General features: G+C 41.5%; 1 protein-coding gene across 2 annotated transcripts in view; it reads right to left on the bottom strand.

The window, feature by feature from the left end:
* The window catches only part of VSIG1 (V-set and immunoglobulin domain containing 1), a 38,199-nt gene that overhangs the window by 4,662 nt on the left and 8,841 nt on the right, over positions 1–24,696 (bottom strand). The window contains exons 2-6 of one of the 2 annotated variants that reach the window (XM_049644159.1): positions 17,395–17,558; positions 13,768–13,875; positions 7,564–7,762; positions 2,549–2,704; positions 1,806–1,925 (exon numbers count right to left, since the gene is read on the bottom strand). In XM_049644159.1, the coding sequence (XP_049500116.1) occupies positions 1,806–1,925; positions 2,549–2,704; positions 7,564–7,762; positions 13,768–13,875; positions 17,395–17,558 (747 nt within the window). The remainder of the gene's footprint in view (positions 1–1,805; positions 1,926–2,548; positions 2,705–7,563; positions 7,763–13,767; positions 13,876–17,394; positions 17,559–24,696) is intronic. The other variant, XM_049644160.1, reaches the window with a different exon arrangement.

Below are 24,696 nucleotides of genomic sequence, written 5' to 3'. Positions count from 1 at the left end.
GAAGGGAAGGGAAGGGAAGGGAAGGGAAGGGAAGGGAAGGGAAGGGAGGGGGAAGTGAGCAGGCAGTCAAATGCCAAAATCATTTAAAAAAGTATTTGAGTGGAAGCAAGTTCAAGTACAACTGCTGAGTCTCTACATGTGCAGTATAACTGTACCCTTGGAAAAGCAAAACAGGATTGGGAAAGATATAGAGACACACATAAGACATGATCAAGGGACTGTGGTAGAATGAGAACACAGACAAAGACCAAAAAGATGTCCCTTCACCTTTGAATAGAAATTAGCTGAATGAAGAAGCAACCTGGAATTGCAAAATGTTTTTGTTTTTTTTAAGTTTATTTATTTATTTTTAGAGAGAGAGAGCACAGGCAAGGAAGGAATAGAGAAAGAGAGAGAGAGAGAGAGAGAGAGAGAGAGAGAGAGAGAATCCCAAGTAGGCTCTGCACTGTCAGCGCAGAGCCCAACACAGGGCTCAAACTCAAGAACCGTGAGATCATGACCTGAACCGAAATTAAGAGTCAGATGCTTAAGGGACTCGGCCCCCCAGACACCCTTGTAAAACTCTCACCTCTTTGTTTTCAAGTTTATTTATTTATTTTGAGAGAGAGTGGGGGGAGGGGCAGAGAGAAAGTGTTTGATTCAGGACACGTGGAAGGAAGAAACCTTAGCTTCACAGGAGAGCAATGGTCCAAGGGAACTGGCCACCTGGATACGGTATATGCTTAAGTCACAGATTCAAAGTGAGTTAGAAATAATGAATAGGTGACATGATCCTAAGTGTTATTAAGTGACCATTCAAAGGTGTGGCAAGATAGCCCTTGTGACAGCTTGCCCCCGATTGGCCCAATTTTACAACTCCGGGCCCTCAACTCTGCTTAGTAACTAAGCACCTTTGAACTGGAAGGTTGTTTGTTTTGGGTGTTTTGTTTTGTTTTGATAGAAAGAGAGCATGTGGACGTGCACCTATAAGCGGGGGAGGGGCAGAGAGAGAGAGAGAGCGAGAGAGACAGAGAGAGATTGAGAATCCCAAGCAGGTTCCACGACCAGGACAGAGCCCAGTGGAGGGCTGGATCTCACGACTGTGAGGTCATAACCTGAGCCAAAATCAGGAGTCGGAAGCTGAACAGACTGAGCCACCCAGGCGCCCCTGAAAGGTTGTGGTTTAAAGGCATCCTGGCTGTGCCAGTCACTAACTGGATGACCTTGGGCAAGTCACTTACCTCCTTGAGTTTCAGTCTCCTTTTCAGTAAAATGAGGCTAACAGTACATTGTGCCTCCTCAGCAGGGTGGTTGGAGGATTGAGTGAGATAACACTCACCACACCCGGCCATGTATCTGGCACACCATTTGTGCTCCACAAATATTAGCTGTAGGTACAAGTGCTATTATTGCTATTATTATTAGAGACAGATCTTAACAAATTACTGATGAACTGGAAAGTTTGTGAGCTCCGTATGTGACACAGATTGCTAGTTTCACCAGGATTCACCAACAGCATCACAAAGAAAATTCGGTCTGGTAATATCAATGGGGCTGTTGTTTTATTTACTAAATAGTAATACCTACTTTCTAGAAATGTTATGAGGGCTAAACAAAATTTTTGTAAATGACTTAGGGCAGATTACAGCACATATTAAGTTATTAGATTTTAGGATAGTAATTCATCATATCAACCTATAAATAAACCACCAAAATCTCCAGAAAGGCAGAAAGGACTAACCAGGGATCCTAATTCATTTACTGGGTTGGCAGGCCCAGGATACTTGACCTAAGGAGAAACTATTCAAGCTGGATGATTAACTCACATGAAGAAGTTAGATCAATTTCGCAGGAACTATTGCCAAGGTTGTTGATAGCAGTGCACAGGTAATAACCTTGTTCAAAATTGGTCAGATTTCCAATAACCAAAATCCCGGTGGCTGGGTCTGTCAGAAACAGGAAACAGACTTTTGAAATCTCTTATGTGGCTACAGATCATAACAATGTAGCAGAATTGCCCAATTTCCACCCACATCCCCACATTGGCCTCCCTTCCCGGAGATGTTCTGGGTCCAACTAGACCCCGTGGGACTATTCCAAAGGTAGCCCATCTGGAACCATCCTTATTCTCTCCATACCCACCACCTCCGAGCCAAAAACAGGCTTGACTTCTACAGGCTGGGGATAAGACCAGACCATAGTCATCTTGTTAGGAGATCTTTTGACATCCCATTTCCAGAAAAATTGAAGACTGAGTTCTAAAGATGAGCAACCAGCCCCACACACATACTGTCAGCCAACCACACACACCACACCTTGCCAGGGGCTGTGGAGGACGGTACTTTTTTTAAAAGTTTATTTATCCTGAGAGAGAGAAAGAGACAGCGTGAGTGAGGGAGGGGCAGAGAGGGAGGGAGACAGAGAATTCCAATCAGGCTCCGTGCTGCCAGCACAGAGCCCGACCCGGGACTCAAACTCATGAAACTGTGACATCATGACCTGAGCTGAAACCAAGAGTCAGAAGCTTAACTGACTAAGCCACCCAGGGCCCACAGAGGGCTGTACTTACTGAAGTTTTCTTTCACTGGGACGATGTCTCCTCCTTCAACTTTATACCAGTAGTACACAGGGGAAGGTGTCCCAAGGACCGAGAGGCAAGAAAGAGATATAGGATGGCCAGTTTCCGGTAATCCTTGGATGCTGCAAAGGGGCTTAGAAGGTTTGACTGTAAGGCAACGACAAAGAGTAAACATCCTGAGGAGGGAATTGCACTCTGTAACAACTGCAGTCACCTCCTCACTGTCATTTTGTAGAATGTGCGCGCTCCATTTTTAAAGCTTTGAAACGTTAGTTTGACAGTTTTCTGATTGTACCACCAGGTGGGGGTAGAGCACTTCAGGTTCAAGGGCCTTCCAGTCACCAGGCCATTAAGATTCTAACAGCATCTCTTCTGTCAGCCTCCTCCCCAGATTCATAACCATGCATATCCGCATTGTCTTAAAATATGCCTTTATTAAAACTGCCAAATGTAAGCAAACACTAAATGACTAAGGACAGAGTTTACACTTTTGAAGCACAGTTTTAAAGGAAAATAGGACCCTTAAATACGTTGCAATAAGTTGTTATTTATTCTTTTTACAAAATTTGTTTTACTAATGCTATATTTTTCCTTTCCTTTATAAGTCTTTTTTGACATTAATTTCTCTGGGGATGGGTGACACAAAACTATTGGAGGGTTTGAATTTGCCTGTATCCCTCATCGGTAGGGGAAGCCCATTTTGAGAGGATGTGTTACGTGAAGCTGAGATCTTTATTTTTCACTCCACGTGCATTTACTTGTTTGCCTTCTATGTGCCTGACACTGGACAAGGCACCAAAAATTCAAGAGTAACCCTGAAACACTTCTGAAGTGGGGTGGGGGGAGTAGTGAGAGATGAGGCCAGAGAGCAGCAGAGGCCATAGCTTGGAGAGCTTTGCATTTCGTGTATTTGTCTTAAGTTTATTTATTTATTTTGAGAGAGAGAAAGCACAAGTGGGGGAGGGGCAGGGAGAGAATCCCAAGTAGGGTCCACACTGTCAGCGTAGAGCCCGACACAGGGCTCCAACCCACGAACCATGAGATCATGACCTGAGCCAAAGTCGGACACTTAACCGACTGAGCCACCCAGGTGCCCCTCATGTGTTTTATACAGAGAGCAGGAGCATCATGGAAGGATTATTTTTTAATTTTTTTAATGTTTATTTCTGAGACAGAGAGAGACAGAGCATGAATGGGGGAGGATCAGAGAGGGAGACACAGAATCTGAAGCAGGCTCCAGGCTCTGAGCTGACAGCACAGAGCCCGATGCGGGGCTTGAACTCATAGACTGTGAGATCATGACCTGAGCCGGAGTCGGAAGCTCAACCAACTGAGCTACCCAGGCGCCCCATCATGGAAGGAATTTAAATAGGGGAAGGACAATGGTCATTTTTAATGCTTTAGATGGTTTGCTTGCTCTCTGGGGGTGTGAGGAGGGAAAATCGTCACAAGGTATCAAGGAAGTAGAATCGACAGGACATGGTGACCAGACGAATAGGGGGCATGAAGAAGAAAGTGTAGGCAATGATGATTCCTAGGTTTCTGATTTGGACAGCTGGGTACATGAGTTTGTCATCCTGAGATAAAGAATACAAAAGGAGCAGGTTTTCAGGGAAGGAGGGCAGAGGAGGAAGGGGTGACAATAAGGTCAGTTTGGGACATACTGAGTTCTAGCTGTTTATGAAAACGTCTCCGTGGAGAAGTCCCATGGGAAAGTGAGAATCTGAATTTCCTCATTCATCTTGCTGCTCACAGCTTATTCGAAGCCTCGTGTTACATGTAGATAATAATCTAAATTCCAATACTTACCAACTCACCTTTCTTCTCTTCACCTAGGCCTGAAACCCTCCAAAGACACAGCTTCTCTAGCTCAGGCCAGTTATACCTTGAATGCTCTGGACTCCCCCGGCTCTCCAGCTATCAGTTTGGAGGCAGCAGTTAAGAGCACAGTTCTGGATCTGCATAGACTGCTCGCTCTGCAGTTTTACTCTAGACGGTGTTTAGGCAAGTAACCTAACATAACCACCCCTCAGCTGACTCATCTGTAATCCAAACCATCCAAACATATTGGATACTATATATCCTAATATATTGACTTTATCTCCGACTAATCCAAATATATTGAATTTATGTAAGTAAAGTAATGCCTATAATGCCTTGCACATGGACTTGCTGTTGGGCATGGGCTCCTACATTTTGTGGCCTGCTACTGAAGTTAAGCTTCCAGTCTCGGGCTCTAACCCACTCTACACATGAGTGAGAAGACGGATGCAGCTGTAGCTCTTTGACACCCTTCACTAGCCCCATTGTTTAAACAGGTGTTTTTTAAATTAAAGTATTTTTCTTCCACTTAGCTCTTTATTCTCTTTTCCTTACCCCATGGCAACCATCTGATTGTCTGATGGCAACTGTCTGATTATCACCATGATGATTTGATCGGATCGCCTTTACAGCAGAATAGAGCATTATGAGCATAAAATTAAATGGGGAGTGTTTCTAGAGCCCAGAATCAAACCCAGATAGGCTTTTTTTCCCCCCGCTGGACACATTTCTCTCATTTTATTTTTTTTATTAGCAAAACACTTAGTGAATCACTTTGAACCACATCCCAAACCTATATATTTTCTAAAACTACTGAATCAGGATGGGATTGCCATTTCAACCAGTTAACATCCCCAGTAGAACTTGGATGTTTTACTGGCATAGCCATTGATCTACCATTTAGCATTATTGCTTTCAACAGAACCGGGTTGGGAGGAAGAGGCTTACCTCACAAAGTAAATGAAAATGCTTCATTGTGTTCTCAAGCCTTCTCTAAATTCATCGTTTTCTTTTTATGTGCCAAATCACAGAAGGAATAGGGTGCTTATTCCAAATGTATACAAAATAATTATTCAAACTTCTATCTGGGTATTTTTCAAAGCTTCATTTTCCAAGGCTGTCATACCTAATGGATATCTCTCAAATGAATGGTAGTCCAAACCACCTGCGCCTTTGCTCACTGCTGTTTCCTTTACCTAAACTGTGTCCTGCCACCCCAGCCCCTATTTTCTAAACTTTTGGAGGGCTGAAACCCTGTCTTTTCTATCTTTGCATCACCATTGTGTAACACAGTAACTGAACACGTGTTCAGGATTTGTTGAATGAATTTATGCATGAATGAGCAAAAGCATGGGATCTACGTCCATCACTGGGTAATGGAATGTCTCTGGGAAATTCATTGCTAGGAAGAGTGATCTCTAAGGAAATATCAACACCTCTCCCCACAGTTGGCCTCCTTACTCCCCACGGCCCCCACCATGCCCAACTCCTCAGACAGAGGCTTGGCTTCTTTAGGTTATTTCTGGTCAGAAGGACAACCCAGAGCCAGGGAGCAGCAGAAAACCTTTAGAGGGCTAATTCCCCCAAATTCTTTGAAAGTTGAATCTCCAGTATATCATTTGATCCTCAAACCTGTAAATACAGGGCAGAGATTACAACCCCATCTCCAAATGGCCAGAGAAAAGTGGACTGACTTGCCTGAGGCTACTGAGTAGTGGAGTATGAGCCAGAACCTAAGCCTTCTGACCCCCAGCATATATACCACACTGTTTAGTTCCCATGTACATGACTAGTCTTCCAAACTGGAGCATCAACTCTCCCAGGAAAGGGCTTGTAATTCTCTTGTTTTCCCCCTGTACCCCAATGCCTAACATGGTGCTCAGCAAAATAAAAGCATGACTGAGCTACCCCACTCTTAAAAATCAGCTCCTGATGACCTTTCCCTCTTTTCCAGTTGGGTAGATGTGGGCAAACCTCACAATTCATTTTGGGCATCACCTGGGAGGCAAGCTCAGATGATTCTGGATGGTTCTCCTGGATGTGCACCTTGTTACCAACTACTGCTTTTCCAAGCTAGTCAATTATCAAGTCACTGGTTGGATCTAGTTCCTTCTTTCCTGTGATGGATGTACACAGCTCAAGAGGAACAATGACTGGATCAGCTCCATTTAGGATTACTTAGAAATGGGAGATCCCTTAGCTCAAATGGTTGATTGGTGAGGTTTGACAGCCCTTTCGTTTTTCCCTTCAGTACTTCCACAGGCCCTCAGACAGGAGCAAAACTCTCATTGTCCTTTTAGAGACTGGAAGGAGTGCTAGAAACCACCAAAAATTGTGAACTCTCCAAGAGCAGAAACTATGCCTCCATCACTGTAAACCTCATGGGTCCTGGCACAAAATGGGCACTCAATAAATACTGTATAAATGAACCACTCCAAATGCATTTGAAAAGCAGATATGACTTGCTGAATGCCACATAATGAATATCTGTATATAAATAAATTCTCACTATGGCTTAACATGTGGTCCTTTCTCCAAATAGTGCTTTTTTTTTTTTTAATATAATTTAGTGTCAAGTTAGCTAACATACAGTGTATATACATTGTGCTCTTGGTTTCGGGAGTGGAATCCCATGATTCACTGCTTACATACAACACCCAGTGCTCGTCCCAACAAGTGCCCTCCTCAATGCCCATCACCCATTTTCCCCTCTCCCCCGCCCCCCATTTTAAAAGGGACCCTCCCGCCTTTATTCAAAAGAATGGTTTAATGGTGGGAATTGTGCCTGGCTTAGGAGAGATAATAAAATGACAGTTCTCTCCCCCAGGTAGGACTGGCTCCAATTGGAGGTTCCCTCTGGAGGAGCCGCTAGTGATCATTTAGTGGCGACTATGCATTGTCCCTCTGTTCCCATTCTACCCATCAGAGATACGGATCCCGGAGGTTGGATTATCTTCTGCTTTCTGCCATTTTGGCAACACGGTTTCAACATGTTTTGTGAGTGATTTCTCAGTGTTACTCTGAAGGTTGGGATGGTGGTGTGTTTCTCTTTCCCTGCTAATAAAAGGAGCCGGGAGGATATTTACCCCCTGGGACTTAATTAGCACCATAACTCACTGCTCATTTAAGGACTTAGTTGTTCCAAGAAGAGAAAAAAACAAACAGAAAAAAAAAATTGCCCATACCTAACACATTGACTTTGAGGATGCCTTGATTTTTTCCAACAAAGTCAGGGGGGTTGTTAACATCACAGACGTAGACACCACTATCTGTTGGTTGCATATGTGAAATAGTGATAGATGCATTATCTGGGTCGTTGGACCCTACAATCCGACCTTTAAATTGCCCGATGGCTGTAGCTTGTCCACCTTCAGAATAGTAAATCTAGGACATAAAAATGACAGAAATGAGAATTGGAGAGTGGCCAAGGCTAAGGTAAGCTACCCAGAAGCACCCTCTATCTGATGTCACCTTTGTTGGTAAGAGGCAACATCCCCACCCATCCTCTCCCACAGGGAACAGATCCCACGGCAAAAGTTGCCCAAGCCAGTGGGGTGCTTTAGCTTTCTCACAGGTGTGCACAGCCACCTCCTCACTTGTGCACAAAGCAGTTCTGTGATGTCATCAGAGCAGTGATGCGTGCCCATCTGACAGATGATAAACAGCTGGAGCTGACAGGATTCAACTCCTACGCTTTGGCTAGATCAAGATGCTCACCTGATGACCCTACCTGGAGGAAACTCATTGCCTAAAACACAAATGCCTGATGGGAAACCAAAACCATCATTTCCCCCCGCCCCCGACTTTATAGACTTTGTTTGATTTGAGTTTACTTTACTCAGTGGGACTGCAGGAATATCTGGTTTTCCTAAAGTTAGAGTATTCATACTCCTTTCATACACACATACTCCTTTGGAGAAGCAAACTTGGGTTTATCCTGTTCGTTAGAAGAAAAACATTTCATAGCAGAAGAGGCCCCTGAGAAATCATCTGGTCCCATCCCCTTATAGTGGCCAGGAAGTGCTTCGTCAATGGCAGCTAGTACCATTCTCCTCACGTGGAAGGAGGCAGAACTGGAGTTATTCTTTCATTTAGACAAATAAGGGCACTCAAATCCAGAAAGATTAAATGGCTCCCCCGAAGTCACAGGATTCATTTATTATTATTATAATTTGCCACAGTCAAGGAAGACCTGGATTCTAGTCTCATCTCTAGTAGAGATATGAATAGTTAGATCATAATGGCAACCATGGGAGCGGCATGGTGAGGTGGAAAGAGGCCTGATCTAGAAATCAGATGGTCTGGGCTTTAGCCACAACTCTGCCTCTGACTGTGACATAGTCAGGGAAGGTGGCCTCTGGTTATGCCTCCATGGCAACCTGTGATAAGAAACTTTGTGATAAGAAACTCTGTTATTTAATCATCTTTCCAACCTTGAGTTTCCACATCTGAACGAGGAGCCCAAGCAAGATCGTCCAAATTATGAGATGTATTCCCCAAGTCTAGGCACATAAGTTGATTTTAGGTGGCACATAAATGAAAACTTATTACAAAGATACATATCTAGCACATCAAGTCTGTGACTTCATGGATATTATTGCTTAGGGTGACACTAAGATATTTTTAAAATTTGAAGAAACCAAGTCAATATAGAAAATGACATTAAATAATACTGCTGGGGGCGCACAATTATGACAAAAATCATAAAGACATAAGGGGTTGAAGCTTGGGTATCACGGGACTAGGTGATCCCTAAGATTTCTTCATTGTACACAGTCTATGCACACACTTTGTTAGTTTTATATAAATGTGTGTTTAAGTGATTGTTTATTATTTAATAAACTGGTATTGCGCTAGTCCAGTGGAACTAATTAATGTTTTCATAAAATGTACTTAAAAAGCCTTATTCATTGAATTCATTCTTCTAACATTTTAGAAGAAACTGAAGCCCAGAGAGGGGAAAAAAAAAGACACACACAAAGTTAACAGCGGGGAAAGGTCTAGCACCCAGTTCTTCTAATTCCTTGTCCAGTGCTATTTACCTTAATAGGATGAGGGAGGGAAGGCAATCCGCAAACCAAAAAATATTATCAAGATAAATTCAGATATATTCCCCTTCAAATAGAAAGCCAATATATTTTTAAACTAAAACAGAAAGGTAGATTCTGAGGGAAAATTCAAAGAGCATATTGAAGGAGAAAAAAACCTGTCTCTCTCCCCGAGTTCTCTAATATCAACTAGCTTTTTTTCCTGCTACAAATGAGCCATTTATAATTCAATTTGTCCACTCACACCTACTGAAATCACAAACTTTTGTCCCAAAGGAGTCTTGTTGGACTTAAAACTGGAAAGTCAACATTAACACAAGGTATCCCAGTGGTCCAGGAGGAGGTTCAGCTCATCAAAGGTCTATTACCTTAATCTGGGTTAACACCCAAGCTATCCGACTTTCCATTTCACTAGCCAGCATTGGGCTTATTTACTTTCTAGTCAACAATTTGAGGTCCTGTGGACTTTTACCTGGAACACATCCTGCGGTCCATCAAGGAAGCCCTTCTACACCTTAGACATCTGGCTGCTACCCCTGCTCCTGGGAAGACTGGGGGAGGGGTGAGTCAGCCTGTCTTATGCTGTGGCCTGGCGACATCACAACAAGATACATCAGTCCTGCCTGCAGCCCTCAGCCAGTGCCAGAGGGTAAGGAGAAAATATCTGGTTTCTGCAGAGAGCAGGGACCCAAGAAAGCATGTTTTAAGCCAGGACTAGAACATTCAAAGAAGCCACTGTAAAAGTCACAGTGTTGGTTATGAAGCAAGGTGAAATGAGCAGGTAAGTCATGAGGCCCTGGACTTGTAACTTCCCTGTAAAAAGGACCTTCACTGGAGCACCTGGTGGCTCAGTCGGTTAGATGTCCAACTTCTGCTCAGGTCATGATCTTGCAGTTTGTGAGTTCAGGCCCCGCGTTGGGCTTTGTGCTGATGGCTCAGAGACTGGAGCCTGCTTCAGATTCTGTGTCTCCTCCTCTCTCTGCCCCTCCCATGCTCGTGCTCTGTCTCCCTCTGTCTCTCAATAATAAAATAAAACGTTAAACATTTTTTTTTAAAAAAAGGACCTTCACCAACGCTTTTACCCAAGCTCCTCACACTGTACCCTCATATATATATCTTGCCCTTTCACAAATAATACTAAAAGGTGTCAGGGATAGGAACGGAGGTGAGGAGGGATAACAATGGGCACCTAAAAGGGAAAGGCCTTGGCCTGAGAAGGAAAGTCCCCAGGGCTAGCCAGTGGCCAGACACAGAGATGGAGGGGCTTTTCTGTTAGGGTAAGTCCATGCTGTCACACTGTCCTTGTAAAGAAAAAAAAAGGAATGTTTTCCTGAAACTGCTTATCTAATCACACAGGAAGTACTGAAACGTGGTTCCATTTGCCACAAAAGAATAACTCTTTTAAAAATCAAAGCTGAACAATGGCCAAGACCCAGCCCATGATCCTGTGAGGCTTGTACCTTTTCAAAGAAAGTATATTGTCAGTTTAGAGATCAAAGCAACTGAGGTGCAGGAAAAGCCATGGATGTTCAACAGGCCATATCCTTTGGGAGGTAGGGGAGAGAAAATCTGCTTAAAGAAAATCACACCTACCCAAGTGTTCCCTTAAGTGGTACTTGTTAGTTTTTGGCCTACTTGTGCTTCATGGATGCCCTGCTTTTCTCCCAAGGTCCTCTCTGCTCCTTGTGATGTTCGAGGCTGATATGGAGACACATTAGTTATAAGACCCCTTTAGAGATCACTTCGTTTATGGTTTCTAAGGTTGATGACCCTTCAGGAGCCAGATGGATATTGGGGTTATGGGGTTATGGGAAACAGCTGAGAGGGGATGGTGGCTACTGGTAAGATCATAGAGGAGAGTGGGGAATGTGGTGAACTGGGGAGCCAATGCACACAAGGCTTTCAAAACGTGGAAACAAACACACACAATCCCGGGCAGGTCAAGAACATGCATCCACTGGCCAAATTGGGCCCAGAGGCCTCCAATTTGCAACCTCTGATTCATCTTCTTCTATAACAGAAAAGGACACTGGAGGCTCCAAAAGAGAAAGTGATTTTTCCAAGATCACCCAATTTATAAGCAGATCTGGAATCTGGACCTCCTGACTCTCCCTGAATACGTGAAAATGGCACTCATAGTCCTGCCTTAGGCGAGGAAGATGATTCTTAGGTAATCTTTCCCTTTTGGGGACATTCCATCCCTTACTCCAGCCCGACCCTTTTCCTGCCAATTGCTGCTATTCATTGGCACGATGCTTCCCATGCTGAGCGGTCTCGCCACCTGATGCCTTAGACATCTGCCAGCTGCAATAACAGCCTTTCCCCTCCTACTGTGCCAAGTTCCTATTCACATGACACCATGCAGCTGGGAGCCAGATTTGTCCAAAAAGATTTTTTTTTTCCCTCAGCTTTGTGATATTGTTCTCTAACTAGAGGCTAGAGTATAAACAAGAAGGGTTGAAAGAATTCAGTCTGCTTTCTGTTTGAGGCTGAGTTGGAATTCATAAATGCATTTAGCCTCCAGAGCTGCTTTTGTGGGTTCCTTTTGGAAATGTGGAGGGTGTGGAAGTCCACAGCAAGCAACCCTTTCTTTCCCTTCAGCTTCTTGCTTTCCTGCATGACTCATAAAGGGGCTAGCCTTGGGAAGGGAGGAGTGTGGAGTGGCAATGGCCTCAAGCCCAGCACTTTTTCTGGACTGTCCTTGTGGACAGGTTGCACAGGGGAGGGAAAGAACACCAATAGAAAGATATCCCTGTATTCAAACTACTACTTGCCCAGCCTGCCAGTTGCCCTAGATCCCACCATTTGAATGGCTTCCTCTGGGTGAAGGCGCAGAAAGTCTATGCTTACACGATTTTCTTTGGAAGAGAACAAAATTAAATATCAGTAGGGGTGCTTGGCTCAGTGGCTAAGCATCTAACTTCAGCTCAGGTCATGATCTCATAGTACATGGGTTTGAGCTCCACGTCGGGCTCTGTGCTGACAGTTCAGAGCCTGGAGCCTGCTATGAGTTTTGTGTCTCCCTCTCTCTCTCCCCCTCTGCCACTCATGCTCTGTCTCTGTCTCTCAGAAATAAATAAATACTAACAATTTTTTAAATAAAAAATAATAAAATAATAAAATATCACCAGTCCCTAACACCTTAGCATTAGGTTAATTGATCAGATTTAGGAAGAATATACAACGAGACAATGAGATATAGAATAGATAAACTTTGATTGGAGGGGTGGTGGGAAGGGAAGAACTTGGAGTGTTTCTCAATGGGAGTTACACTGGTATTTTGGGCAGAAAATTCTTTCTCACGTGGGTTTATCCTACATACAGCAAGATAGTCAATATCTCTAGCCACCACCTACTAACTGCCAGTTATAAATCTCATTTATAACAATTAAACCAACACCCCCCTCATTTTCAAGTGCATGTGAGGAAATGATACCCCCCCCGCCAACATTTAAAAAGTATTTGATATAATGGTATTTGTAAAGGAGAGGCCAGGTGGGGAGAATCTGAACATCCACAGAATATGATGACATTAGGTTCTGGAAGGAAGTGGTCCACATTAAATGTATGCTGGGGAGATGAAAATGGCAAAGGGTTCCATCCAGTATGGATGTTATAGAAGAGTTAGTACTGTCTGTGAGACCTATGCTAAGTAGGATCAATGCCTGTTCTGTTCATGGGCAGGTGAGATCTCTTTAGTTTTACCAGTTAGTGTCTGGGTGGAAGAGGAGGAAATTGGTGTGATCAGAGCGGCACAAAACCACCCCAGATTTCCATGCTAGCTTGCCTGTTCCAGGGCCTAGAGTCTTCAACTAAGTGTCCTTGATGAAGGATTGATCATCTAAAACTGTCCATGTCTTCCAAGAGGAAGGCTTCTCTAAAAGGAGGGACTTGCTAATAAATATCCTGGCCCTCCTGGTCGGAAGACTTATGGGATACCTTTGCAGTCCCCATTCACCAAAGGAACCCCTTGGAGGGGATAGTCAGTAAGAGATAACACCCTCCCCTGGGTGCTGAGAAACACTATATCTTGGAGTCAACTGATTCTTTAACACAATGATGTTGGGGTAGGAGAAGAATATGAGCCTATGGCAAGAGTTGGCCACTTCCGTGTTCAAGGCAGCAGTATATCCCTGAGCCTTTTGGAGAAGACTAAAAAGAATTCCAGACATGGGCATGAGAAGACAAACTCAAGACTATCCCAGTTTTGCCAAGAGCTTGTGCTGATTTGGACCATTATCAAATTTGGACCATACCATCCCACTCCTAAAGGCTGGTGTCATTGCCCTAGATATTCCAAACGATGAAGGGGTCCAGTAGTACACCAATAGGTGTTCTTACCTGAGAGGTCCAGCTACATCTTCCCCGAGCGTCTCTTGCATGCGCCATATTTAGACACTGACTGACTGCCTTTTCCTCCATACCCTCAGTATTGAGGCACGGGCTGTGCTGTGTTTGAGCAGAAATGGGTGGATCTGAGAGCCGAATGCTACATGGTAAACTGCCACATCAACCCAGGAGTTGAATTGAATCACTCAGTAATCAGTCTGGCAACATCTTACGCCCATAAATCATAGAATTGTCTAATGGCACAGCTGTCTCTTTTTATCATCCCCCAAATGTTCACCAGCCCTTCCTAGATTAACATACAACATGCTTTACTGAATTCTGGATGCATGGACGTACTCACAGAAGAAATGAATTTGAAATAGAGGCCAAATCCCATTTTGAAAAATTCCATCTCACCTGAAGAGGTCTACAACTTCATTGTTGAGCAGACTTTCTGTTCAGCAATAGGAGCAGGCAGAGGAGCCTGACCCTTGTCTTTAGACACAGGGACCTGGCAGTCAATGGAACAGGAAACTAATCCTGGACCAGGATTCCCCCAAGAGCTTTGCCCCAGCTGTTAAGCTATACTAAATGTCTCTTGTAGGGCTGGATTCCCTAGTGCCCATGATTCAGAGGGTATTGATGGGATGGGGATTTTGCAAAATCACCATTTTGTAAGTAATGATACACTTTGAATTGAATTCATTGAATTACACATTCAATTACTACACATTCATTGAACGGCTATTACATGGAAGGCTTCTCAGTGCTTTACAAGCATCATCTCATTTAATCTTCACAGTAAACCTATGAGGTAGGTAAGTAGCGCCATTACACAGATGGGAAAACTGACCCTCTGAAGGGTCAACTGAATTGCCTAAGGTCACCCAGCCAGCAAGTAGTAGAGCAAAGCAAGGAGTAGAACCAATATCCATCAGGAGGTTTCCACTGGTGCTCCAAAATTACTCATGTGGAAAAGCAGAGAGAAGCACATGCTTGCCAGGATGGGAAAAGAGGGGAGGGACTCCAGTTCTCTGGAAGTCGACCCCCAAGGATGGTTGAAATGTGGATATCACTGGAATAAGCTGAAGCAAGATGGAAAAAGAGAAAGAAGTGAAACCTTGACTTTATAGAGGTGTTTTTCACTGTCTCTAAGCCAAGTGTTAGACCTACTCTACCCTGTCTTCTATGCAGCTGAGGCACAGGCATAGCACAGGTCTCATGCACTTGGAGAAGCATCTAAAATGTTTTAAGATCAATGGGGCACCTGGGTGGCTCAGTTGGTTGAGCATCTGACTTCGGTTCAGGTCATGATCTTCCAGTCCACGAATCCGTACCCCTCATCAGGCTCTGTGCTGATGGCTCAGAACCTGAAGCCTGCTTTGGATTCTGTGTCTCCCCCTCTCTCTGCCCCTTCCCTGCCCACAGTCTCTCTCTCTTTCTTTCTCTCTCTTCAAACATAAACATTAAAACATTTTTTTTAATGTTTTAAGATCAAGAAACATATTCTCACTGAATCAGTGGCTCAGCTCAGAGGACCTCCTTTGATTTGGACATCCAAAAACACTAGATACCTTAAATTCCTTGCCTTGCCTATACTTGTCATTTTGAAGAAGGAGGCAAATGGCAAGGAAATAATCCACTCAACAAATAACATTTTAATAGTTTCTTTCCAAAGTGCCCTGAAGAGATGCCCTGAGTTCAAGCCATGTTCAGTTCAATCACCTGCACCTTTTGTGTATCTCCAGGCCTACAAAAAACTCACTGCTGGTCACAAGATCCTCCTGCCTGCGGCTCCCAACACATAACTACATAGTTCAACCAAGAGGCGGCCTTGTAAATTCCAGTGTCAGAAGAGGCGTAAAGAACGATTTGTATTTTTGACCTCAGATTGGCCCTGGCCTCCCTTCCAGGCAGTTGAGGACATCTGGATTTGAGTACCAAGCATTAAAAAAAAAAAAACTCAAAATATAGTGGCAAGGCCTCCCTAAATTCGGCCTCTACTGGCAAAATGGGAAAGCCTTCAAGCCTGCAGATAAAGAATGTATTGAAAAGACTATTTAGGAAACTGAATTTTCAAAAGGAAGAAATTTCACATGATTATTACCATCCACAATCTGAGAGAGCAACCTGCAAAGGAAAGGGATGTTTTCTCAGTTGATTGCAATATATGAGGTCTTGGGTCAGGGCATTTGGGTGACAAAAAGTGGTAACATTACTGTTGTTGCTGCTACTGCTAATTAAGGAGATAAAGCTGTTTACAAGGGAGAAAACTTACAGGACTTTATATTTTTTCCAAGCATTTTCACATGCATTATGTTAGTAGATTCCCCATGAAATTGCAGGAGAAGTTAGTGCTCCACCACATTTTGAAGAGAGGCACAGAGTGATTCAGACACTTGTCTGAGGTAACCAGTACTGGGCAAAAATGTTGAAAGTTGATTGGAAAGTGGCATTAATGAAATCACATGTTGAACTGTGTCTCCTGCTACAAAAGTCCAGGCCCTCTGTTGAAGAGAGAACTTAGCACCTCCAAAGGACCAGATATGGCTGAAGTGACAAGGGCCAAGGTGTGGCTCCTCCCAGCTAGCACCCTCCTTCTTCTCTACCTCTGCCCTTAAAACTCCTCTAGCCCACTCAACTCGCCCTCCATTTTTCTACTAATCAAAACCCTTCCTTTTTTTCAAGGCCCAATTCAACTACATCTGACTATTCCAAACTATACTGATTAGTTTCTTCTCTGAAATCCTTGTTTTGGACCATACATCCTTTTTGAAAATCTGATGAAAGCTATAGGCCTTTTCTCTCAAGAGTTATGTATTGGCAGACATGTTGCACACTCATGCAGATTGTTACATATGCTCTCTCTTTCTCTCCTCTCTCTCTCTCTCTCTCTCTCACACACACACACACACACACATGTACACACACACTTTTGAATATACAATTTTAGTCCTTGGGATAATTTAAAAAGGAATTATCTTTAAGGCCAGATGAAGAAAACCTGAGACTAGGCAGCTTACAGGTAGAATGACTCTCCTTTGACTTTCATGCACCCTCTTCTAGCAACCTCTTAGCCCAGACCTTAGCCTACTTTCCCTATCCTGTATCCTCTAGCTTCCTGTTGCCCTTGATTACCCATGGTTCATCACTACTTTGGCCCTTGTCTACCCATCTGGGAGTCTCATTCCATCAGGACTCAGTCAGGCACAATAACTTAGCTCACTTGACAGGCAGATCCCAGATACTACATCTGCCAGAGATCTGCAGATCAGGTAGGACATGTATTTGAACTGGGGTCTTCTAGAAATAATAGAGAGATTATCTGAGGGGAATGAGAACCTTTCAGAACTACTGCTCATTTTACCCATAAGAAGGACCATTCCTGTCTACTCTAGAAAACACAATATATTCAATGTTGACCTACTCAGATTTGAGATAATAGGCTATAACTGAATATGAAGAGAGGACAAAGGCCAAGTCACATAGATGATGGTCTTCCCTAAACAGTTGTCTTTAAGCTCTTTCTATCTGAGGTTCTGCCACTATTGTCACTGGCTTACCACTCCTTCACATACCGACCCCAACAGTTTATGTCAGAACTACCAAAGGGGAATAGTTGAGGAAAAACGTCCTTACGGAAGTTGGTGGTAAGTCTTTCTTATGAAAGAATGACCACTGGATGGAAAGCTTGTCCCGGGAGACCACAGTGCTGGTGTAGGTACAGACAAGCGTGACATCAGATCCAACAGTCACGTTCACGACGCTGTCTGGGATGGTCACCTGCACCATACTACCTTGATCTGAAAAGATAATCATCAAAAAGAAAATGGTACATACTCACATTCTGACACTCTTTCATTACAAAGCACTTTCAATGACATCTTATTTGAGGAATCCAAGGGAAGGAGGAGAAGGTACAATGGGCTGTATGGCAAAACTGAGCAAGCAATGGGCATGGGGGTAGGGGAGCATCTAACAAATTACAATGTGACAATACTCAAATACTATGAGATAATAACACCAAACTGTGAATTGCTTCTGTATAAGAATGGCCTTACACAGAGGTTCTTAAAATGTTGTCCAGGGACACAAAAAGGTCCATAAGTATGGAGAACAACCCATCCAGTTTGCCCAGGACTAACATATTCCTTGGATGTGGAACTTTTCGGTTTTAAAATCAGGTAAGTCTCAGGCAAACCATACTGGTTTTGCTAGGGCTTTCAGTGCTTAAACCAGGAAAATCCCAGGAAAACCAGGATAAGTTGGTCACCCTACCCCTAAGACAATTTTGAGAGGCTTCAAGATCAAAATGATATTCATAATAATGCCAAGATGTTATTTTTCTTTTTCACTCTCATCCTCTCATGAATGTACAGTGGAGTGTTCCACTAGCTACATGGCAGGTGACATCATTGCTTTGGCACCTAATGAAATGTGTGCTTGTGGATTTTTGTTCAAATAATTTTTAGTTTTAATTTCTGATTCAGTGAATATAGATGGCAATAACTGACATAGCAAAAACTCTTTGGAAGTCCTCAATAATTTTTAATTGAAAATTTTATTGAGATAATGGTAGATTCATTCACATACAGTTCTAAGAAATCACACAGATATTCCATGTACAATTTACCCAGCCCCCCCACAATGGTAGAATTTTATAAAACTGTACTATAATATCACAATTAGGACACTGGCATTGAGACAATCCACTGACTGTATTGTATTTCTCCAGTTCTACTTGTACTCGTGTGTGTGTGTATGCATTTAGTGTTATACAATTTTATCACATGGGTGGCTTTATGTATCTACCATCGCAATGAGGATACTGAACAGTACACTGATCCCTGATATTGCCCTTTTATAATCACCCTCACTTCCCTCCTGCACCCCATCCCTGATTCTAAGCATTGGTAACCACTAATCAATCTGTCTTCGATTTCTAAAATTTTGTCGTTTTGCACATGTTATATAGATGGAAGCATGGTAACCTCTTGGGATGGGCTTTTTTTCCTTCATCATAATTACCTAGCAGTGAACCCAAGTTGTTGTATGTATCTGTAATTCATTGCCTTTGATTAGCAGCATTCAATTTGTTGAACAATTCACCCATTTAGGAACATTTGGGTTGTTTCCAAGTTTGGGCTATTGAATAAAATGCCAATGAACATTCATGTACAGATTTTTGTGTGAATATAAATTTCCATTTCCCTGGGCTAAATTCCGAAGAGTGCAATTTCTGGGTCAGATGATAGTTACGTGTTTAGTTTTATTAAAAACAAAAACGAAAATCGGCCACACTGTTTTCCAGAGTGGCTATCCCAATATACATTCCCCCCCAATAACATATGAGTGATCCAGTTTCTCCACATCCTCCTCAGCCTTTGGTGTTGTCACTATTTTCTACTTCAGCCATTGTATAAGTGTGTAGTAATATATCACTGTAATTTGAATTTCCATTTCCTTAATGCAAATTAATGATGCTAAACAATTTCTTGTGATAATTTACCATTTGCATATCAAATGGTATGTGAAAGGTCTATTCACATCTCTAGCCCATTTTCTAATTGTACTGTTTAATTTTCAACTGTTGAATTTTGAGAGTTCTCCATATAATCTAGATTCTAGTCGAGACAGTTTTATTTCTTCCTTTCCAACGTATAGGCTTTTAATTTATTTTTATGACCTTATTGCAATCACCATAACTTCCGGTACTTTACATGTACAACTTGTACATAACATAATACAAAATATGTTTTTTCTAGGTTATTTGTAGATGCTTTTTATTAAGTTGAGGTAATTCTCCTTTGTCGTGGGTTGAATTGTGTCCCACCAAAAGATATGTACAAGTTTTAATTCCAGGTTTTTGTGAATGTGACCTTATTTGGAAATAGGGTCTTTGCACTGTAGTTAAGGATCTTGGGATGAGGTGATTCTGGATTTAGGGTGGACCTTAAATCCAATGACTGTTGTCCCCATGAGAAAAAAGAGGGAGATTTGTCACCAATACACAAAAAGAAAGGCCATATGAAGATAAAATCAGAAATAGGAGCATTGTAGCAGTGCCTGGGTGGCTCAGTCGGTTGGGTTTCCAACTTCAGCTCAGGTCATGATCTCACAGTTTGTGAGTTCAAGCCCCTCATCGGGCTCTGTGCTGACAGATCAGAGCCTGGAGCATGCTTCCGATTGTGTGTCTCCCATTCTCTCTGCTTCTCTCCTGCTCATGCTCTGTCTCTTTCTCTCAAAAATAAATAAATGTTAAAAATTAAAAAAAATAAAGAATTGTATATACAAACAAAGGAACACCAAGAACTTCTACCAGCCAGGTAGCAGAATGGCATGGCACTGATTCTCCTTCAGAGCTTCTAGAGAGAACCGATATTGCCAAAGCTTTATCTTCAGACTTTCGACCTCCAGAACTCTGAAAGAATAAATTTCTCGTTGTTTGTTTTTTTAAATGTTTATTTATTTTTGAGAGGCAGAGAGAAAGAGAGAGAGTGGGGGAGGGGCAGAGAGGGAGACACAGAATCCAAAGGAGGCTCCAGGCTCCAAGCTGACAACACAGAGCCCAACGCTGGGCTAAACCCATGAACTGTGAGATCATGACCTGAGCTGAAGTTGGATGCTTAGCCAACTGAGCCACCCAGACCCTTCTAAATTTCATTTTAAGCCACCCAGTTTCTGGCAGTTTGCTACAGGAGCTCTTGGAAACAAATGCATCTTTTATTGTTTAACTTGCTAAGAGTCTTTATCATGAATGAGTACTGAATTTTGTCAGATGCTATTTCTGTATCAATTGATATGATCATTTGCTTTTTTTCTTTAGCCTGTTGATATGATAGATTACACTGAATGACTCTGGGTGTTGGACCAGCCTTGCATACCTGAAATAAATCCCACTTGGCCATGGTGTAGAATTCTTCTTGAACACAGTAGGATTCAATCTCCTAGTATCTGGTTGAGAATTTTGAGTCTAAGTTCATGAAAGAATTTGGTCTATGGTTTCTATGTATGATAGTCTATGTACTATCTTTGTCTGGTTTTGGTATCAGGGTAATATTAGCCTCATAAAATGAGTTTGAAGTGCTCCCTCCTTTTCTATGTTTTGGAAGAGATTGTGTAAAATTGTTGTTAATTATCTTTTAAATGTTTAGTAGGACTATCCAGTAAAAGTATCTAGGCTTGGATATTTCTTTTTCAGCACCTTTTTAACTTATGAATTCAATTTCTTTAAGGGTTATAGGGATATTCAGATTATCCATTTTATATTGGGTGAGTTTTGGTAGTCTGCTGTTTTGAGGGAATTGGTTCATTTCTTCTAAGTTGTCAAATACATGAAGGTAAATTTGTTCATTGTATCTCATTATTACATTTTTAATTACTACAGGATATGTGGTGATATCCCATATTTCATTTATGACATTGGTGATTTATGTCTTATCTCTTTTTTATTTTTACCAGTCTTGATAGAGGTTTGTAAATATTATTTATCAGTTTTTTTCAAAGAACCAGATTTTTATTTCATTTAACAATTTTCCTATTTCAATTTCATTTACTCAGCTCTTTATTATTTCCTTTCTTCTATTTGCTCTGGGCTTATTTTACTCTTCTTCTTCTAGTTCCTTGATGTGGAAACTCCAGTTATTGACTTGACACTTTTCTTAATTTCAAATGGAAGCATTTAGTGTTAAAATTTTCTCTCTCAGCACTGCTTTAGTTGCATGTTACATATTTCCATATGTTATATTTCATTTTAATTCAGTTCTATCTATAGCCTGTAAATTTCCTTTGAGATTTCCTTTTTGGTCCATAGATCATTTAGAAGTGTGTTGTATAATTCTCAAGTATTTAGAGACGTTCTTGTCTTCCTGTTCTTGATTTCTAGTTTGATTCCATTGTGCTCAGAGAACAGGCTCTGCATGATTTCAATTCTTTTACATTTGTGGAGATTTGTTTTATGGCCAAGCATATATTCTATCTTGGTAATATTCTTCAGGTGCCTGGGGGGAAACAAGTGCATTCTGCTATTGTTGGGTGGTGTTATATACAAAGAGACATACTTTAAAACACTATAAATACTCACTAAGGTAGACTGTATTATGAGCCTTAAAACACATCTTAACATATTTAGAAGAAGAGAAATCACACAATGTATGCTCCCAGACAACAATGGAATTAAAGTAGAAATAAATTAACAAAAAGATTATTGGAAAGTCCCAAAATACATGGAGATTAAACAATACATTTTTTATTTTTTTAAACAACACACGTTTAATTTTTTTAATGTTTATTTATTTTTGACAGAGAAAGACAGAGTGTGAGTGGGGGACGGGCAGAGAGAGATGGAGACACAAAATCAAAGCAGGCTCCAGGCTCTGAGCTGTCAGCACAGAACCTGATGCGGGGCTTGAAACCACGGACCATGAGATCATGACCTGAGCCAAAGTAGAATGCTCAACCAACTGAGCCACCCAGGTGCCCCTAAACAACACACTTTTAAATAACACATGGGTCAAAGAGGAAAGCTCAAGAGAAATTTTAAAATATTTTAACTAATGGAAATGAAAACAACTTGTAAAAATTTGTGGTATGCAACAGAAGCAGTGCTTAGAGGGAAATTTGCAGCATTGAACGCGTATATTAGAAAACAAGAAAAGATTTAAAATCAATCATGTAAGCTTGCACCTTAGGAAACTAGAAAAAGAATAACAAATTAAATCCAAAGTAAGGAGAAGAAAAGGAAAATTAGAGCAGAAATCAATGGAATTGGAAACAGGAATTCAATACAGAAAACCAATGAAATCAAAACTGGCTATTGGAAAAGATCGATAAAATTGGTAAGACTCTAATTTATCTAATTAAGAACAAAATAAAAAGAACACAAATTACTAGTATCAGAAAAGAAAGAGGGTCATGACTATAGATACCATGGACATCAAAAGGATAATAAAAAATATTAGGAATAACTCTCTGCCCACAAAGTTGATAACCTGGATAAAATGGACCAATTCCTAGAAAGACACAATCTGCTAAAACTCACACAAGAAGAAGTAGACAATTTTGGCAACCCTATATCTACTATATATCTACTAAAGAAATTGAATCAATATTTAAAAACCTTCCAAGACAGAAAGCACCAGGCCCAGATGAGTTCACTGGTAAATTCTACCAAACATTTAAGGAAGAAATTTTACCAATTCTCTACAATCTCTTTCAGAAGATAGAACAGAGAGAATATTTCCTAACTCATCCTATGATGTCAACATCACCCCAATATTAAAATCAGACAAAGACATTACAAGAAAAAAAAACTATAGACCAATATTTCTCATGAAAATAGATGCAAAAATCCCAACAAAATGCTAGTAAATCAACTCCAACAATGTATAAAAAGAATTCCACACCATGGCCAAGTGGAATTTATCTCAGGTATGCAAAACTGGCTCAAAATTTGAAAATGAATTAATGCAATCTATCACATCAACAGGTTTCTTAAAATCACATGACCATATCAGCATATGCAGAAGAAGTAGACAAAGTCCAACGTCCATTTGTGATAAAAAAAAAAAAACTCCAGGAATATAGGGGAACTTCCTCAACTTGATAAAGAACATCTACAAAAAACCTGCAGCTAACATCATCCTTAGTGATGAGAAACTAGATGCTTTCCTACTAAGATCAGGAGCAAGACAAGGATGTTCCCTGTCATTACTCCTTTTCAACCTTATTCTGGAAGTTATAGCTAATGCAATAATATACAAAAAGGAAACAAAAAGTATACAGATTGTGAAGGAAATGACAAATGACATGATTGCCTATGTAGAAAATCCAAAAGAATCAACAAAAAAACCTGGAACTAATAGGGATTAAAGCAAGGTTTCAGGATGCAAGGTTAATGCACAAAAGTACGTTGCTTTCCTACATACCAACAATGAACAAGTGGAATTTGAAATTAAAAACACAATACCATTTATATTAGCAACCCCTCCCAATGAAATACTTTGAGTATAAATGTTACAAAATCTGTACAAGAGCTGTAGGAGGAAAACTAGAAAACTCTGATGAAAAATAAAAAAAAAATAAATGGAGAGATATTCTATGTCTCAATAGAATAGGAAGGCTCAATAATTTCAAGATGTCAGTTCCTCTCAACTCGATCTATAGAGTCAGTGTTATTCCATTCAAAATCCCAGCAAGTTAGGTGTGCCTGGGTGGCTCAGTTGGTTAGGTGCCCGACTTCGGCTCAGGTCATGATCTTGTGGTTCGTGGGTTCCAGCCTTGTGTCGGGCTCTGTGCTGACAGCCTGGAGCCTGCTTCAGATTCTGTGTCTCCCTCTCTTTCGGCCCCTCCCCCTCCTCGCACTTTGTCTCTGTCTCTCTCTCCCAAAAATAAATAAACATTAAAAAATTTTTTTCTAAATCCCAGCAAGTTATTTTGTGGATATTGACAAAGTTATTCTAAAGTTTGTATGGAAAAGCAAAAGACCCGGAATAGCCAACACAATACTGAGGGAGAAGAACAAATTTGAAAGACTGACTTCCAAATTTGGAAAAACAAATTTCAAGACTTCCTATAAAGCCATAGTAATCAAGACTGTATAGTATTGGTGAAAACAAATAGACAAATAGATCAATGGAACAGAATAGAGAGCCCTGAAATAGACCCACCTGCATATAAAAGAGTCAACTGATCTTTTTTTAAAATTTATTTATTTATTTTGAGAGAGACAGGCAACGAGAGAGAAAGGCAGAGAGAGGGAGAGATAGAGATCCCAAGCAGGCTCTCCACTGCCAGCACGGAGCAGGACGCAGGGCTCGAACTCATGAACCATGAGATCATGACCTGAGCAGAAACCAAGAGTCAGACATTTAACCTACTGAGCCACCCAGGTGCCCCCAACTGATCTTTGACAAAGGAGCAAAGGCAGTACAGTGGAGCAAA

Source organism: Panthera uncia, chromosome X (genome assembly GCF_023721935.1).
Source record: "Panthera uncia isolate 11264 chromosome X, Puncia_PCG_1.0, whole genome shotgun sequence".
In the NCBI taxonomy this organism is placed as follows: Eukaryota; Metazoa; Chordata; class Mammalia; order Carnivora; family Felidae; genus Panthera; species Panthera uncia.
Note: the sequence above shows the minus strand (reverse complement) of the source record. Positions and strands in the feature narration are given on the sequence as shown.